General features: G+C 32.1%; 2 protein-coding genes across 2 annotated transcripts; one reads left to right on the forward strand and one right to left on the reverse strand.

Annotated features, from left to right (window-relative positions):
• The first annotated feature begins 4,021 nt into the window (after positions 1-4,021).
• LOC140873074 (probable pre-mRNA-splicing factor ATP-dependent RNA helicase DEAH5) lies at positions 4,022-9,407 on the forward strand. Its single transcript, XM_073276059.1, has 3 exons — positions 4,022-7,372; positions 7,832-8,244; positions 8,999-9,407. The coding sequence occupies exons 1-2, from the start codon at positions 4,188-4,190 to the stop codon at positions 8,223-8,225; spliced, it is 3,579 nt and encodes a 1,192-aa protein (XP_073132160.1). The 5' UTR covers positions 4,022-4,187; the 3' UTR covers positions 8,226-8,244; positions 8,999-9,407.
• Positions 9,408-9,881: 474 nt separating this feature from the next.
• Positions 9,882-13,291, reverse strand: LOC140873111 (cytokinin dehydrogenase 3-like). The gene is made up of 5 exons (XM_073276091.1): positions 12,764-13,291; positions 11,885-12,012; positions 10,831-11,091; positions 10,281-10,549; positions 9,882-10,182 (listed from the first exon to the last, which is right to left on the reverse strand). The coding sequence occupies exons 1-5, from the start codon at positions 13,281-13,283 to the stop codon at positions 9,882-9,884; spliced, it is 1,479 nt and encodes a 492-aa protein (XP_073132192.1). The 5' UTR covers positions 13,284-13,291.
• Positions 13,292-19,347: the final 6,056 nt, after the last annotated feature.

Here is a 19,347-nt window from a genome sequence, read left to right on the forward strand (position 1 = left end):
TCATCTGAGTTCGGAAGGTACATTTTTTTTTTTGCTAATGATGATGTTGGATAATATAACAATGTTTGTTTGTTATTTAGATGCTTCTTGGTGTGTAACTCGTCCGGATTCAAACTTGAGTGATGCACAAAAACTTTTGGACCAAATTTGCAATGTTAGGCATCCAGAAGCTGCCTGCCTTGATATTAAGGCAGGAAGATCCTGCTCTAACCAGAGCATTGAAAGATTCTCGTTTGTTTTCAACTCAGTATACCAAAATATTGAGAAATGTGAATTCGAAGGGCTCACGTATATCACCCCAAATGATTCGAGTAAGTATTTTAATTTAATTAAAATTATTATTAATGACATTTAATTGATGATTTTGATTACTGATTACACGCAGGCAATGCGGACTGTGTCATCCGTGGTAAGCTTCCAAAAAGCACCAAAAACGTCTGCATTTCTAAAGAAAAACAAATTGAATTGGCATGTGCCCTTATTGAAGCAGGAGCCGCTGTAATTACATTAATTGGAGTCTATGTAACATATCATTTGTGTTGCCAAAAAAGAATTGAAAAAAAAAAGAAAACAATGCTGTGGTTGACCAAGGCGAGGTGGCACAGCAACAGGGGGTGAAAGAAGAGGTGGTGGAAGAACAACAACAGATGGTGGTGGCAGAAGACATGGCACAGGTGGCAGAAGATGGTGGGGTTGATAGCTAACTTTGTACCTGATTCCAATTAACTTTGTAATTAGATTCCAAGTAACTTTGTAAATGATTCTGCAAAGAAATGAATAGTTTTGGCATCACTAAAAAGATTATCTTGGCTGCTGCATCTAATCAACAATCACTTCATGTAATAAAAAAAATAATGCTAGAAAAATAACCTCTAATAATGAATCATTTTTTAAATTTTGTGGATATTTTTTAGTGCAATTAATTAAATACCCTGTAATAATGATGTATGAATTTTTTTTTTCAAATGATGATAATGATGAATTTCGCACTTAGTTATACAGTTCTATACACAATTTGATTTTCGCTTGTGGAGTGAAGTTGTTTGGGCTTAGTTATGTTTTTTCTACATGAAGCAATTGGATCGTTTAAGGCCTAAAATATGGTGAAATGATCAAAACCAAGAGGCCCTAATTTTGGGCTGGAAAGAGGTGCATGTTTTGGTAGAGAGACATTATGCTTATCTCCATTCAGCCTTTTTATTTTTTATTTTTTATTTATTTCCCACCTCCCCCCCTCATCTTATGGTAATTTTGTTTTGTTTTGTACATCACTATATTAATTTGGTATTCCGAATTGTGTTATACATTACTCAAACAAGTTGTGCTTAATCAATTTATTGAAAACTAAACACACATTATGAATAAAATACAATTAATTATTGATAACATATTCGATTAATCTATTATTTAGAAAGAAATCGACAATAAATTGTGTTTCAAGCACAATAAATAATTTAAATAATATTTGATGATTTTTAAAATTAAAAATATTAATCGAATGTTTTTTTTAATGTGATTATTCTATTTGCTTTCTGTATGCGTAATATTTAGTACGTTTAATTTTTGATAATTTGTTTCAACAAAACTTATTTGAGTAAAGTATAATACGAATATAGGCTATAGCAGATAATTTCATCCGAAATGATTGATATAGTGAGCCAAGCTATTTTCTATTAACGTAACATAGAACCTCGTATGAACGATATTTGTAAAATCAACGGCCGCCAAAAAATAGAACACATATAGTCAGTGATTACATGGTTTTAAATCTAAGTTTGATTGGCAGTAAACGAAGGATCCAGGATTCCAAATCTATCCGGGCTAAATTAAGGGTCGGGCTCCTTATTAGGAATAGATATATATATATTAGTATCGAACCTCTTAGACGATGAAGGATTGTCGATTCTTGACTTAAAAGAATGATATGATATTATTTTCTTTTTCCTCACTTGTTTTGACATTAAAATAATCTAATAAAACTTGAACAAACGACAAAAAATTAATTTTGTTACGAAATTGAAAATTGCAATTCTAAAAACGACGAAGAAGAACTCAAAATGAATAAAACAATCATAGATCATATCATCTTTGCTAGTAATTAATTTTGTTTTCGAAGGATGGTTCTTGAAGAAGATTTTTTTGGTGGTTTGCATATAATTTGATCGATGATGGTGATATTGTTTTATCAGGTACCAAAACTTAGTGTGAATGAGGTAATTATATTCTTAATTTCTCTCCATTTATGCACAGATTATCTATTTTAGATTCTCTGTCTTATCCATTTTTATTGTGTTTTGGTGGTTTTTATTTTAGGATATGCTTTCTCGAAAATTGGAATACCCATCATTCAATGGAACTGTTGTGACAATGTAGAAAAGAGAGACTCACACGTTTTATTGGTTACTTTAATTTGTTTTGTTTTGTTTTGTTTTATTTTTTTGCCAAATTCAATTATTAATCTTTTAAAAGTAGGTATTTTTCATCATTGTTAATCATCTTAAAATTATGTTTCAAGTCTTAAAGATTTACTGGAAGAGATGACTTTTAATTTATTTGAATGTATCCATCTCTACGTATGTATGAGATATTAACTTGAATAATTTTCTCCATGATGGATGCTTTTGATTTTCAGCAAGAGCAACAATTTAATAATCTTTGCAAATTGTAGACATTTGAAGAAATATGTTTTGCTTCTCCTAGAGTGTGTGTATTTGATATAATTTGAGAATTTTATGTTATGATGGTATAGAAAAACTTATGCATGAAGAAAAAGAATATTCATTCACATTTGCTAATGTGATTCTATGTGAATCCAATAAGTCGACAAATGATTTTTCATCCTCCTAGCTACTTTATGGCTAAATTCAATCAACAAATCTTTATTAAATGCTAAATAAATTTTGTTCCTACGAATTTGGAATGAATAATTAGCCTACTGTTAAAATATTGTTGCTTAAATTGAATTAACCTTTATATAGTTTGTAATATTTGGTATAATTTAATTTATTTGTCGTATTTTTTGTTGAGTTGATTTTAAATTTTTAAAAAATAAAACATGTTATAGTTGGTGCGAAAATTTTTGAATCTTGCAATTTGAGACATAGGTAAAAAAGCTACAACGGAAGAACAATTTTACTCACCAATGTTATATGATGACATATTTTTGAAATCATATGATTCAACCGAAGTCTTCATAAAACATGTTTTACTGATTTCTATATCTAAATGTATGTTTAATTATGCAGTAATTTTTTTCTTATTAAAAATATTGAGTCTATTGGTCTTTTGAAAATATGACAAGTAGGATGTACGCGCTAAGAACATAGTGTTTTTCCCCTAGCATTTGATTTTTTTTCTCTTTGTTGAATCAAGATTGTTCATGTGGTTTATGTGAGTTATCTTCTTTGACTAATATCACTTCTACTTTGTTTTGTTAATTTTTTCAGCATCAAATGATCAACTTGATTCTTTAAAAAAAAAAAAAAAATCAACTTGAGAAAAAGAGAGATAATTTAATTATCCTGGAAATAAATATTTAATTTCAGTTTTAACTCATTGTGTCGTAATTTTAATTGTATTTATTTAAAGATAAAATTAATATATTATCATAAATACACGGAGTTTCATAATGAATGCTTATATATTTACATATTTTATGGTGCAATGGTATAATTTTTGTTATGAATCAATAATGAGGAAAATAAATTTTACATTATAAAATTTGTGTTTATGTTATCATTTGCTTTAAATATGTTAGTCACATTAATTTACACACGCAATGCGTGTGTGCCATCCGCTAGTTATATATAATATTTTTGTATTTTATCATACAAGGTGTGTGCGTTTCTACTAGTAAATAATACGTGAATTTTAAATATTATTAACAAATAAATTTTTTTTTTAAAAAACATAAGCAAAACAAAAATTTTAATGCCAAATAATATTAATTTTAATTATCATATCCAATATCACATTTCTAAATCAATAGAAGTCTAATTTTAATTCCTCCATAGTTAAACAAACATCTGCTTATGCTTGGAGATTCCATCAGTATGTTCCTACGCGCAGGCAAAACCCTTCCAGCCAAAATCCCTAATTTTCTCTCTTGACGATACAGATATACTTTGTTATAAATTTTTTGTTTGCAAATCCACGCTCGATTTCACGTATTCTGTATCTGAAAGAAGATGGGAGCAGAAAGCAAAGACGATGGATTGAAGAAATTGGAGTATTTATCTCTGGTTTCGAAAGTGTGTAGCGAGTTAGAAACACATTTAGGCTTTGGGGATAAGGTGTTGGCTGAGTTCATCACGGAGATGGGTCGGAACTGCGAGACAGAGGATGAGTTTGATCGGAAACTGAAAGAGAATGGCGCGGAAATGCCTGATTACTTTGTAAAGACACTGCTTACTATCATTCACGCAATTTTACCGCCGAAGCCAAGGTCGAAATCGGAGAAAGGATCAAAGGGAGAAGATAAATCTGCGTTCTCCGCTTTGAAAATTAAGGATGGTAGGGAGAGAGTGAGGGAATTGGAGAAAGAGATAGAAGAAGAGACGAAAGTGCGGAGGAGAGGGGAGGAAGATGAGGAGGATAATAAGTATATGGAGAGGGATAGAGACAATAGAGAGAGGCGGAGAGATATAGATAGAGATAGAGGTAGGGATAGAGATAGAGATAGAGAGAGAGAGAGAGACAGAGACGGTGATAGGGGCAGAGATAGAGATGGCTACCACGATGACAGAGGCAGGGGAAAATACAGGGACAAGTTCCGGGATGGTGATGGGGACAGGGATTGGAGTAGAAGTGAAAGGCATAGGAGAGATGAGTACGATGAAGATAGGGAAAGGGAGAGGAAAGGGTCGAGGGAGGAGAGGAGGAGTGGAGAGCCAGAGTTGTACAAAGTTTATAAAGGTAGGGTGTCAAGGGTGATGGATACTGGCTGTTTTGTTCAGCTCGAGGGATTTAGGGGAAAAGAGGGTCTGGTACATGTTTCCCAGATGGCAACCAGGAGGATTGCTAATGCTAAGGATGTGGTGAAGCGGGATCAGGAGGTATATGTGAAAGTTATATCTATTAGTGGGAATAAGTTGAGTTTGTCAATGAGGGATGTGGATCAGAATAGCGGAAAGGATTTGTTGCCCTTGAAAAGGAGTGAGGAGGAGGATGTTTCGAGAATAAATCCGTCAAGTTTAAATGATGGTGGAGGTATGAGGGGTAGGATCGGTCTCTCAGGAATTAAAATTACTGACGAGGAGGTTGTTGTAAAGTCACGAAGGCCGCTCAAAAGGATGAGTTCACCAGAAATGTGGGAGGCTAAGCAACTTATAGCCTCAGGTGTTATGGGCGTAAAGGAGTATCCGATGTTCGATGAAGAAACTGATGGTTTACTTTATCAGGAGGAAGGTGCGGAAGAGGAACTTGAGATTGAACTGAACGAGGATGAACCTGTCTTTTTGCAGGGTCAGAGTCGATACTCGATTGACATGTCTCCTGTGAAGATATTCAAAAATCCTGAGGGGTCTTTAAGTCGTGCAGCAGCTCTTCAGTCTGCTCTTATAAAAGAGAGGAGAGAGGTCAGGGAGCAGCAGCAACGAACAATGTTGGATTCCATTCCAAAGGATCTGAACAGGCCGTGGGAAGACCCGATGCCTGAAACAGGGGAGAGGCATCTTGCGCAGGAACTTAGGGGCGTGGGATTGTCTGCGTATGATATGCCAGAGTGGAAGAAGGATGCTTATGGTAAAGCTCTGACTTTTGGGCAAAGATCCAAGCTTTCCCTTCAGGAACAGAGGCAAAGTTTACCCATCTACAAGTTGAAGAATGAACTTGTTCAGGCTGTCCATGATAACCAGGTTCTAGTTGTCATTGGTGAGACAGGATCGGGAAAAACAACACAGGTAACACAGTATCTGGCCGAGGCAGGATATACTACCAAGGGAAAAATAGGTTGTACTCAGCCTCGTAGGGTGGCTGCAATGTCCGTAGCCAAGAGAGTTGCTGAGGAGTTTGGTTGTCGTTTGGGGGAAGAAGTTGGATACGCAATTCGGTTTGAAGATTGCACGGGTCCGGAGACCGTAATCAAGTATATGACTGATGGAATGCTTCTGAGGGAGATTCTGATCGATGAAAATTTATCTCAATACTCGGTAGTCATGCTTGATGAAGCTCATGAGAGGACGATTCACACGGATGTCCTTTTTGGATTATTGAAGCAACTTCTGAAACGGAGAGCTGACCTTCGATTGATTGTCACATCTGCAACTTTGGATGCAGAGAAATTTTCAGGATATTTCTTCAATTGTAATATCTTCACAATTCCTGGAAGAACTTTCCCCGTGGAAATACTATACACCAAGCAACCAGAAAGTGACTACCTAGACGCGTCCTTGATTACTGTCTTACAGATTCACTTGACTGAACCTGAAGGCGATGTACTTCTGTTTTTGACTGGCCAAGAAGAGATTGATTATGCATGTCAATGTCTCTATGAAAGGATGAAGGGTTTAGGTAAAAATGTTCCTGAGCTGATCATTTTACCGGTATACAGTGCCCTACCCAGTGAAATGCAGTCCAGGATATTTGAACCTGCTCCTCTTGGAAAGAGAAAGGTTGTCGTGGCCACCAATATAGCTGAAGCATCTTTGACTATTGATGGTATATTTTATGTTATTGATCCGGGCTTTGCAAAGCAAAATGTGTACAATCCTAAACAGGGGTTGGATTCACTGGTGATAACTCCAATATCACAAGCATCTGCAAAGCAAAGAGCAGGAAGGGCAGGACGGACGGGACCAGGAAAGTGCTATCGTCTCTATACAGAGAGTGCATTCCACAACGAGATGTCTCCCACGTCAATTCCAGAGATTCAGAGGATCAATCTAGGGATGACTACTCTTACAATGAAAGCTATGGGTATTAATGATCTGCTATCCTTCGACTTTATGGACCCCCCTTCACCTCAGGCCCTCATTTCTGCCATGGAGCAGCTATATAGTTTGGGAGCTCTGGACGAAGAGGGACTGCTTACAAAGTTGGGAAGGAAAATGGCCGAGTTTCCTTTGGATCCCCCTCTTTCCAAAATGCTTCTTGCCAGTGTTGATCTTGGTTGTAGCGATGAGATTTTGACAATTATTGCAATGATTCAGACTGGAAACATCTTCTACAGACCTAGAGAAAAACAAGCTCAAGCAGACCAGAAAAGGGCGAAGTTTTTCCAGCCTGAAGGAGACCATCTGACATTACTCGCAGTGTATGAGGCCTGGAAAGCAAAGAATTTTTCTGGACCGTGGTGCTTTGAGAATTTTGTCCAGTCTCGATCATTAAGGAGAGCACAGGATGTGAGAAAACAGCTTCTTTCTATCATGGATAAGTAAGCCATTCAGTTTTTTTATTACTCGTCTTTACTGTCATTTTAATTTGCTGTTCCTTGATTGACCATGAACCTTGGTGTTGCTTGAATCTTGTTTCTAAGTTTGATTTTGTATTTTATGGATGAGGCAGCTAGCTATTAAATACAGCTATTAAATACATTCTTTTTAGTTGTTTCTGATACACCGTGTCTTTTACTATTTGTTTTTGGCTTTCTGATTTGCCAAGTGACCATAATATTGTTCTTTAAGGCTTTTGTTTATTTCAACATGAAGGTCATTTGTTCTCTTTCTTGTTTAATGCTTTTGTTCAAAGCATTTTGTTCTCATCTACTCATAATAGTTCATCTTAATGATCCTACTTCACAGCATTGTAGTTGAATGGTTTTAACAGTTCTGTTTGAATTTTTTTTAATCGCTTTAAGATATAAATAGCTCAAACCTCTGTTCTATGCAAACAGGTACAAATTGGATGTTGTTACTGCTGGAAAGAATTTCACAAAGATTCGGAAAGCAATAGCTGCTGGTTTCTTTTTCCGTGCTGCTCGGAAAGATCCACAAGAAGGGTACAGGACGCTAGTTGAGAATCAGCCAGTTTACATACACCCTAGCAGTGCCCTTTTTCAGCGACAGCCTGACTGGGTTATCTACCATGAGTTGGTGATGACTACGAAAGAGTATATGCGTGAGGTTACTGTCATAGATCCAAAGTGGCTTGTTGAACTTGCACCAAGATTTTTCAAGGTGTCGGATCCTACAAAAATGAGCAAACGTAAAAGACAAGAGCGAATTGAACCCCTTTACGACAGATACCATGAACCTAATTCTTGGCGTTTAAGCAAAAGGCGTGCTTAGGGTTGCTCACTTGTTGCTGGTCAGTTCGCTGCTCCCATTTGTTTTGTTTTGTGCTGGTGTATTATTTAACTTCTAAAGTAGGTATAGTTTGAAACATGGTACTACTTTCTACCAAGCATGGAAGGATTGTTTATTGTCTTTAGGTAACTAGGTAATTATACTTTACCAGGTTCTTTTAGCTATCAATTTTCTAGTTTTTGTTTTTGGATTATGTTCCCTTGTTTTGTCTTTTAATAACCAAGATAAGATCATTCATTAAGAAGAAGTGGAGGTTACCTACTGAATGACCAATAGATAATTCATAGAAACCACGTTCAGTGTGTTATGAAGAAATTTCATGTCAAGAGACCTGAATCATCATATTGCCTGTATGTTTATTAGTTTTTGCTAATTTTGGTGATTCAGTAAGTACTTAATAGTTATTACTGAAAAAGTATTGTCGGATATGACAACCTAAGTATCAGTTGTCGATTATAACTTGTTTAGTCTCCATGTCCTTTTGAATTTGTTACCCGAGGCATATACCTGAATAGGACATGGGATCTGCTTGTTAAGGATCCAAACTCTAGACACTATATTGGTATGGTTCTACCGTTTTGGCATGGGATCCAGAAATCGGATGAGTCATAAGTCAACCACAGTTTTTTTACTAACCTTTGTTATTAATGTTACTTCTACATGATTGTTTTGGTCTTATATAATCATTTTACAGTTACAATTTAGTTCTCAAACTCAGTTTCTTATCATGTTTTGTCCATGCCGTTGAATTTCAGGTAATGGCCCATGCGCCATGTGACAAGCCTGATTAGATGGAATATTACTGCAGCTTCTGGAATGAAGTTCAGTTCTACTCGTTATGGCAGAAAAGTGACCCACCCAAGTAAGCTCTGAAACTTACACTGTGTTCTGCTACAGCTTTGTAGGAGGAGGATATACACGAGCTTACTGCTCTGTCTACCCAAAACTAAATCGAACTTAATTATCAGCTCCACGGCATCTGGATTTGTCTATTTCCCAATCAACTAGCAAACTCGTTAGATAATTTACAACAATATATATGGGAGCCATTTCTTGTGACATACAGTGAGCAGATGTATGTAATATGTGATCTTGTTGATCCTGGACAAATGGTCACTGACTTTTACCAAAAGTTGATAAGTACCTGCAAGTTATACGTTGTAACGAATAGATATGGTAGTTTCTTATGGTTGATTGTTGATTCCAAATGTAAGGAGGAAATTTTTATGAATGGTTTTCATGAGGGAGCTACACAAGAACTTGCTATTTTGTTCAACAAGGCTGTCAAATTTCTTTGAAATCACAGAAGAGATTACTTTAGTTGTCAGCATGCAACAAGAAGAATCTTGTATCCCACTAAGTAAATAGGGTTAGCCAATGTAAAATTTGAGATCAAAATTTGGGGAAAAAATGAAGGTTATTGGACATTGGTGATGAATTGATAAATCAATTATGTAAAATTTTAAAAATTAAATCAAGATCCAAATTCAATCGCAGGCCAAAATTATATTATATATAGTTAAAAAAAAGGTTGTATAATATATGGGCGGGCTAGGCTGGCTGTTTATATGCTACATAAAGTAATATTTGAAAACTAACTTTATTCCATTAAGAGTAATAGCATTAATTCATAATGAATCAAATCTCAAAATTAAAAATTCTTTGGCCGGGTGATAATATCATTTTGGGATCAAACTTCATTTTCATTTCTTGAAAATGACCCCATTTTGGCCCAAAATGCTTTATCCAATCTTTCCTGGATTTGTAATGTGGAAGATATTGCTTCACTTGGATACCACCCTTTTCACAAAACTCCATTATTTCATCGTTTACCTTATCGAATATTTCTGATTCATTCGACTTGTAACTCGTATGCAGTAGCCCTAAAGTGTAAAAGATATCTTCATCAGGTGTGACAGCTGACATTCGATCATCCCATCTGCCAAATCTTTAATTAGTCATATTATTAATGAAGTATCATAGCTTTAAGAAGTGTTGATGAATATAATGTATCAAGATGAAATAAAGATGTGGTACTTTTTTCGGATAAGCGGATAGAAAAGAATGGGCCCGGAGATGAGATTATATCTGTGAATTATATTGAGTAAAACGCCAGTATTAAAATCCGAAACACGCGATTTCGGGACGAAGAGATTGAGCCATGGATGAGCTTCGGTTTGTTCTTCTTCTGTACTTTGAGCGTCTCCTCTACTTCCAACTCTACTGAGGAAATCAAAGAATGAGACATCTTTCTTGAACATGAAGCCCGGAATATAATTGAGTTCTTTTAGCAATAATCCGAGTTCCTGCGACAAATAATCATAGTAAATCTTCTAGGAGCAAAATCTTTATGATAATTAAACGAGAAACTTGATCTTACTTCTAGTTGAAGAGGGAAAAAAAAAAGGAAAATAACCGATACACTTATCTAAGTTGAGATCTTTTAATTGGTCCTCTAACTCGTCATATTTTAGTCCAATAAAATGCTCAACATTCAAGTGAAATGAAAAAAAAAAAAAACAAAAACAACATATAATAAACAAAAAACATATCAACTCAGAGGATCAAAGAAAAAAAAATAATTTACCTTATCAATGTCATAAAGATTGTGATGGTAATATTTGACGAGTTCCAAAGAATAGAGGAGGCCTTGAGTGTTGTGAGAGAGGGAAAATATTTTGGATTGATGGGAAGGAGAGTAAAAGGAAGACCTCCAATTATTGGTAGAGCTATGATTTGTGATGAGTGATCCTTCAACGTAATTTGGGCCATTACTAATTGAGATGAGATGCTCTTGATCTTTTGTGAATTTGGAGAAATCATTGTATATCAATCTCACCCATTTTGCCTAAAGAAACGAATATTGAGCAATTAAAAAATACATAAGAAAAATAGATATTATAATTGGATTACGGTGTCGATTGAAGTTTGGTCAAAGTTGTTCATCTTCACAATCACAGATTCACACATCATCATGTTGCTAGCTAGCTTGATTATGAAAAATCATGATGAATAATTTTGCAGATATTCTTATATCTTTACATCTTAAATATATTATTATTTATTAACTTGAGGATTATTGAAAAAATAACATGATTTCACGATATTTATTGAGTTTCACAAATACCTTCATCACATATTTCTACAATACATATGCACACATTAGCAGTCTTTGCATGTCATGCATGCATACATGATACACATATACATAAATTTTTTGAATGCATATTTTTTTTATGTTGATTAATTTTCATGTTATTTTCAGAATTGAGACGATGAATTAAATATTCAATAGTTGAAATTAATATAAAAAATATTTGGTAATTAAAAAAGTTTAAAACCAGATAAGACATAATAATTATAGATAAAGTTCAAATAAGTTAGTTACTTTACAATCTCTAACATTATTAAATATTTTTTTGGTGAGGATATAAATTTAATTTTCATTCAGACTTCACCAAATTAATTGAACATTAGTTAGTATAGAATGAATATTTTTAATTCACACACACACACACACACACACACACACACACACATATATATATATATATATATATATATATATTAATATTTTTAAGTGAAATATTTGCGGTTAATCTTTGTATATATTAGAAAAAGAGATGCCCCGTAATTCTTACCCTTGACGGTGCTTTCTCTAGAACAATTCTTGCCCTGGTTATGACTCCAAATTGCCCCAAACCCCCTAGAACTGCATAAAATAGCTCAAAGTTTATGTATTTTGAGCAAGTCATCAATTCCCCCTTACCTAAATCCACATATATAAAAGTGAAAATTCCATTAGTAAGACTAAAATAAGTACAAAAACTAGTGTCAACATTAATGTTTTAAAGTTATTCGTGCGAACATTTCAATTTCTTTTTACATACATATAAAAAAAAACATGTTCGCGTTAGCACCTGCACATGCACACTTATGGATTAAAAAAAACTATATATATATATATATATATATATAATCAAATTAAAAACATGGAATTTAAGAAAACTATCCAAATCTTGTAAACTAAGGGAGTGTTTGCAATCACTAAAAAAAAATGATTGTTAGCTTTTGGCTTAAAAAAATCATTTTTGTGTGTTTCTTAAACCTAGATTATGTGTTAGATTATGCTTAACTTAATTGAAATCCAAAATCTAGTCATGTGGTGATTATGATTCTCCAAAATTAATTCTAATAAGAAGGTTATTGTTAAAATCATTCTAATCACTTATTTATCAAACACTACCAAACTTTGATTTTTAGAATTTCACATTTGTTTCCAAACACTACCAACTTTTGATTTTTTTTAACTTTTTTATAATCTATAAATTAATCACTTCTAAAAAACACAATCTATTGCAAACACTTTCTAAATATCATTGAATCTTTTCAAGTGTATGTATAGGGTAGTGGAACATGCAATTGGTCCCAAATAAAGGGACGAGACCGACGGTGACAATCAAATATCTTGAAAAAACAATATTAAATAAAATCTTATATATATGTCTACTTGCATGTACCAGTTATGACATCCATTTCGAGAACATTGGAAATTTGAGGACCATGTGAAAAACATTGCCCACCAATCCCTCCATTAGACAGCGTTCCCCCAACAGTCAAGTATAGATAATCAGTCCATGAAACCGGCGCGAGCCCGTGTTCTAACGTCGCGAGCAAAATGTCGATCCACCTTTGCTCACCTCCGACGTCTGCATAAAACCCTAAAGTATTAGGGTTCCAAGAAACCCTAATCTTGTTACCATTAATCCTACTCAAAGATTTCATGTCAACCACCACCCCGCCGCGTGCCGAGGCCTGCCCTCGTACCGAATGTCCACTCCCTCGTGCCGCAATGGTGAATGGAGTTGAAAGATTGTTTGCAAACGTGATTAGCGTTATTATGTCGTTGATGGACGATGGACGAAGAACCGCGGATGGGATTTCTTGGCCGAGGTTTCCGTAGTCTTTTGAGTTTTTTTTAATCGAATCAGGATCGGTATGTAGCCTAACGGAGATTTCTAGTGATTGCATATGGTTCATAATGGAATTTGAAATCCATAGATTTTGGTTTCTTGCGCAGAAAGACGAACTTATGATGATCATGATAAAGAGGATGAAATGTGAAGGGATACGATTAGAGTTAACCATTTTAGAGAAAAACAATGAAATTTTCCTAAGTGAGAAAGATTGGAATGGTTGCCATATGTTTGAATATGGTGATCATGAATATATATTGAGGAAATTTTACGTACTCAAAAATTAGTGGACTGGTGAGAGGAAGGATGAAATGGAAAAATTAATGTAAGATTGAAAATTTAAATTTTTATGTGTTCTTTTTTTTTTTTTTTCCAAAAAAAAAAAACAAATATAAGTTTTCAATCCTGTAATTTCATTTTTTTAATCTCCCTCTCCTCCTAGATAATATTTCTTTGGTCAAGCCAGCTGGTGAAAGATGGAATCATAATTATATTTTCTAGAAAATAGTATTATATATATTTTGGAAGGGAGGTACATATGCATGTCCATATTACTCGATCAATCCACGTCCAGAAAAGCTGCAAAACAACGAAATACATTATGATTCATGAATTGGATCCAAAGATATGAAAAGACTGGACTTCATGGTGCGCTTTTTTTTTCCCCCCCTCTTTTGTTTCAAATGCAATATAATGACATTTTCTAGACATTACATCAATTTTTTTTTTTTTTTGTATTTTTTAAAACAAACAATACATGCATAAATAAAATTAAAAATGCGTGTGTCTATATATATGTGTGTTTTATATATGCATGCATTTTCAACAAATTTTTTGTGTGTCCCATAGTAGCTACCTAGTCATCTATCCAACTCTTGACCAGATGCATGCATCGTAAAACCAGTCAATTTTCAAGAAGAAATTAAAGCCTTATAAAATCATATATCTCTTACGTGTCTACATATTCCATTTCAGTATTCTTGAAATAAATAAATTTTCTATCCAAAAATAAGCAAGCATCGATATATTCTCAGGTCCCAAGCATAGATTTGGGCTTAAATTGGGAAACATGAAGTGAGTATATATCCAATTCGAATAGCTTTGATGATTTGACCGAACGACCAAAAAACTACACGGAAAATATAAAGAAATTAGAAGGCAATTTTTTAGGAACATTTGGTTTTTCACGTTCGGTGATCATTTTTTTTTCATTATTATTATTATTTTGCAAAATTAAACCTCCCTAGTGTAGTGAAATAAATACAAAGGGAGGGTCAAATAGGGGGAGAAAAAGAGCAAAACTTATCGAGCATATTTAACAAAATGGCCTCACTTTTACCCCTGATCACCCAACTAGGGGTATTTATGTGAGATTATCTCAACAAGAAATTCTCTGAAATAGTACTTGGCTATAATATAATGGTCCAATTACTTGCGTTTGGATGGACGTATTTCAAATCAATGGATTCAATTAAATGTATTTTTGTTGTTTAGCGAAGTAACACCATAAACATCAAATCCACTTTTTTTATGTTTACATAGTAATTCATGATAATTAGGATGTATTTTAAGTTCATCCAATAAAATGGTCATTTGAAATCCATTTTGATTCATCTAACTAACATGTAAATAACTAAGTTATGAATTTAAAATTTCTCTATGTTTAATTTTTAAAGCTAAAATGATAATCAAAATCCATGGATTTGAAATACTTCCATTCAAAAACAAACCTAAAAGTTCACAATTTTAAATGAATTAAGTTGTCATTCAATTAGTAGTTCGACCAAGAAATTTTACTTTTTTAGTTTTGAAAATACAAATTAAGTTATATATGTTTTCAACTCTCAGCTACAAAATTCATCATCTTCGAATCGAATAATTTTAACTCGTACATTATAGTTTTAGGATAGTGGAGTCCAACAAATATATATATATATATATATATATATTTGAGTACAACAAATATATATGAGCAATGCTACATGTATAACCAAATTTGTACATCAATTTGTACAACACAAAAAAATCAATACAAAAATTTCATTTATCAAAATCTCATGATAAATTTAATGTAAAATATCGCGACATAATAGCAAAATCTTACGATATATTTGTTATAAATATCGTTGTACACGATATGTATTGTACCTCTAGCATTATTCAATATAATATATATATATATATATATTCCCGAATGGTCCAATTTTACATGTACACACAACATACTGTCTACACTATTTGTGGTGTGATGCACATATTGGCGCAATATTTTTTTTGTTAGAAAATATAATAATTAGACAAAATGCCATATAGACATACGTGGTTATATACACAAGATTACAAGAACGTAAATTCAATAGCGGAACCAAAAATTTTAATCTATTCAGGCTATAATTTTTACTTCTAGCTTGAATCCTTCAATATTTTGAATGAAGTTATTCGGGCTAGCTAATATAAAATTATTTCAAAATTACTCGAAATTAATAAATAAATATATAAAATTTTAAAAAAAATTGTCACCCAGGCTAAAATGAGTATGGCTTCGCTGCTATACATTATATTTTAATAATAGTTTTATGATTTCAAAAACAATATAATCATGTGTGTATATACTTGCATACAACATATATAATTGGTTTATGTAATATATATAGTCCAAATTAAAAAGAATCTGGACACCAAGGAATTCCATCGCTGGCCACCAAATGAAGGACACAAGATTTTCAAAGTTGTGCAGAATCATGTGATCTGATCCTGACCGTTCATTTGTCCAAGAAAAAGAACTTTGTCCAAAAGAAAGAGAGAAAGTACAGGTGGCATACTTTTGCCATGCATAAGTTCCGTGGATTTCAACCTGGCATATGGATAATACCCCAATGATATATCTAATGTTTTATGATTTATCATGTCAACAATATATAATTAATTACGCCTATGTATAAAAATACGAACCGTTCGATGCGTAATTTGGGTATTAGTCATATGTTAGGATCTCATCTACCAGTTCTCATGCGTGTACCAAAATGAGAGTGTGTTGTTTGCTTATTAAACAGTGCCAAATATGTTATTATTATTATTATTATTATTATTATTATTATTATTGCTCTTTATTTATTTATTGAGTAAAATTTATTTTGGTATAACAACGATTGATAAAATATCAAATTGATATATAAATTATTAAAAATGACTTAATTGGTATATAATTTGATTAAAAAATAGATTTTATCCTTTAATATTAAAATTGTTTTTACATACAATTATTTTTAATAAATTCAACAAATTGCACATTTTATTTTTCAAAGTAATTTTTATTGATTATAAGTGTAAAAAATAATTTTTTTTATTAATTTAAAAATTATAAAAAATAAGTATCTTACTATTTTGATAATATATTTATATTTCACTCATTAATAAATTAATTATTCAAACATAATATTTTAAAATATTAATAAATATATAATAAAACGGTATTTTTTTTAATATCTATATTAAATAATTATCTTTTTTTGAAAATAATTGATATAAAAATTATATTTTAATAAAAATACAGTCAATAAATAAAGTATATACACGACTAAAATATATTTAATAGCGATAAAAATATAATAAAATAAATATTTATTTATTTATATTTAAATTCAAACACGAATAAAAAATATAAATTTCCAAAATCTTAAATTGATTGGAGAAATTTTAGTTCATTAGAATCACGTAAATCGAAACAACGAGTGAGATTTTTCTATGAGATTTGGTTCTTTTATCATCTAAAACTTTGATATTAAATATTTTTTTAAATACCAATAGAACAATACCAAAATTTGAAAAAATAAAAATGGTAATTATGTTTGCTTCAAGCCTCCAACAACTTAAAAATAAGATCAACGGGCTCCGGTGACATATATTTATTTTATTATATTTTCATCAATATATTACAATATTTATTGTTGTATAATTTGAGCTGACAATTATTTATCATGATATAATTTTAAATAAATATGATGTTTTAAAAATTAATCAATAAATAACATCAAAAATAAAATTATGTACCTAATCAAAATTTAATAATAGTAATTGGACTTAATAGCAATTTAGATCAAGGGTAAACTTGATTATTAATTTAATCGTGAGAAATAACGTGCTATATACTATATATAATTAAAGTAGATATAAAGATATTTATATTAAACTAACTTCAAATTAATTTGATGAATTTTAATTTAAAATTACCGTTTTACCTTCATTATATCATTTATTGGTGAAATTTTTTTCCCTTAGGATAGCCATTTTTTAAAAAATATTTAGGTCTTATTTTTACCGAGATGAAATAGGTATTTTTTTTTTTTGAGAAGCAATGCTTATAATTTCATTAATTAGTAGAAAAGTCTGATATTACAAGATTTATCAACTAAAAACAACTCTTGCTCCCAAACAAACGGAGAGTGGGAAGAAATAAAAAAAAATAAGCAATAGAATCTGCCACAACGTTAGCCGTTCTATAGACATGAAAAAACTTCACATATCGATGGGAGTGAAATAGAAGACAGATTGATTTTTGAAATTATATTTTAATAATATGTTATCTTTTAAATTTCTTTATATATGTATATACAAATATTTTTGTTTTAATTTTTTTTTTATCTTACACACATATATATATATATTGTGCTCTTTAAGTGCTAGTTTATTTTGTATAGTAGAAATGATATTATATATAGTGTGCTCTTTAAGTGCTAGTTTATTTTGAATAGTAGAAATGATATTAGGTAGATAAATATCTATTGGGATTTTGATTTGGTCTGACGTTGAGATGGAATAATTTGAATTGGATTGATTTGATTATAATTATTATCAAGCTATATTGTATAAAGATTAATTTTTTATCGAGCTCATTTGATTTTAGAATATTTGTAAAATATATATAAATTTATTGATGTCGAAAGTTTTCGAACTAAACAATTAAATGTTAATGAAGCTCGAATTTTTTTTATGAAGAAATGATGAAATCCATTAATCAGTCAATAAGTCATGGTTTACAGAAAGACTCAAAAAACAAAAGACACGACTCCTTAAAATCTAAAACTGTCTCATGGTATAAATCATAAGAAACAAGAAGACGCACAACATGGTTGGCAGTACGCTTACAAGCTTGGACTGTCCAATTCGACGCACACAAACAAGAGTTACGAACAAATTGAAGATAAAACAGAGGCGTTTGGTGCAAAAAAAAAAAGGTTTTGAAATTGAATTGACCACTTTGATAACGTCTGATTCGATGATAATATTATTTCAAAGATGAGAGAGAGCCACAACCACTTCTTCCCAGTCAGCTATCATTTTGCAGCAAAAGGAGAGAAGATCCTTGCAATACTTTTAGCCCGAGTAAAAATCACAACACCATGATCATCATGAGCTATCATGCCAATGCCAATACTATGAGATTCTTGCGACACAGTTGCATCCACATTAATTTTGATAACACCAGTAGTAGGTTTGCACCAAGTAGAACCAAGAGAATGAGATAATTGACTTGGAATCATTTTTTCAGGCAAATTAAATATTGATTCCATAGAAAGCGCCTCACCCTAGCAGCGACATCAACGGCTGGTTAGAAACGATTCGCAAATGAGAATTGTTTGCGATCAAGCCAAATGCTCCAGAAAACCATCACAACAATTCCAAGATAAGATATCTGCCCATGTAAGATAACCCATCTCCAAAGATCCATAATACATTAATACTTCTGCCCATGGGCGGCTCCAAGTAGAGGCAAGGTGGGGCAGTTGTGCTCGCCCTTAAAATTTTTTGTGAACATACCCTTAGTTTTTTAAAAATGGTACACATAAATTATTATTAATAAAACATTAAAATATTATTCAAAACTCTATATCATTTACCAACAATCCATGTTTGAAGATGAATTCATCATTAATTTAATTCATATTTGCTGTTATTTTAAACAAAAGTCTTCATCAATCAATCGAACATAAGATGAATATTTTAATGATAGTGTAATTAGTTATATTGAAAATATTATATTTTGTATCATGTAGGATATAGTTAGTACTAATTATCTTTGAAAAAATTCAAGTTGTAAGAGACATTGTTAGTTAGATCTGATCAAATTA

Source organism: Henckelia pumila, unplaced genomic scaffold (genome assembly GCF_033568475.1).
Source record: "Henckelia pumila isolate YLH828 unplaced genomic scaffold, ASM3356847v2 CTG_525:::fragment_3, whole genome shotgun sequence".
NCBI lineage: Eukaryota > Viridiplantae > Streptophyta > Magnoliopsida > Lamiales > Gesneriaceae > Henckelia > Henckelia pumila.

Excerpts from the sequence above, each read along its gene's own strand:
- LOC140873074 (XM_073276059.1), top strand. The coding sequence starts at position 4,188 with ATGGGAGCAGAAAGCAAAGACGATGGATTGAAGAAATTGGAGTATTTA. Across the intron at positions 7,373-7,831 it reads CTTCTTTCTATCATGGATAA|GTACAAATTGGATGTTGTTA; the intron begins GTAAGCCATTCA and ends CTATGCAAACAG.
- LOC140873111 (XM_073276091.1), bottom strand. The coding sequence starts at position 13,283 with ATGAACCATATGCAATCACTAGAAATCTCCGTTAGGCTACATACCGAT. Across the intron at positions 12,013-12,763 it reads CGAAATGGATGTCATAACTG|GTAAGGGGGAATTGATGACT; the intron begins GTACATGCAAGT and ends ATGTGGATTTAG. Across the intron at positions 10,183-10,280 it reads TATCCGCTTATCCGAAAAAA|ATGGGATGATCGAATGTCAG; the intron begins GTACCACATCTT and ends AAGATTTGGCAG.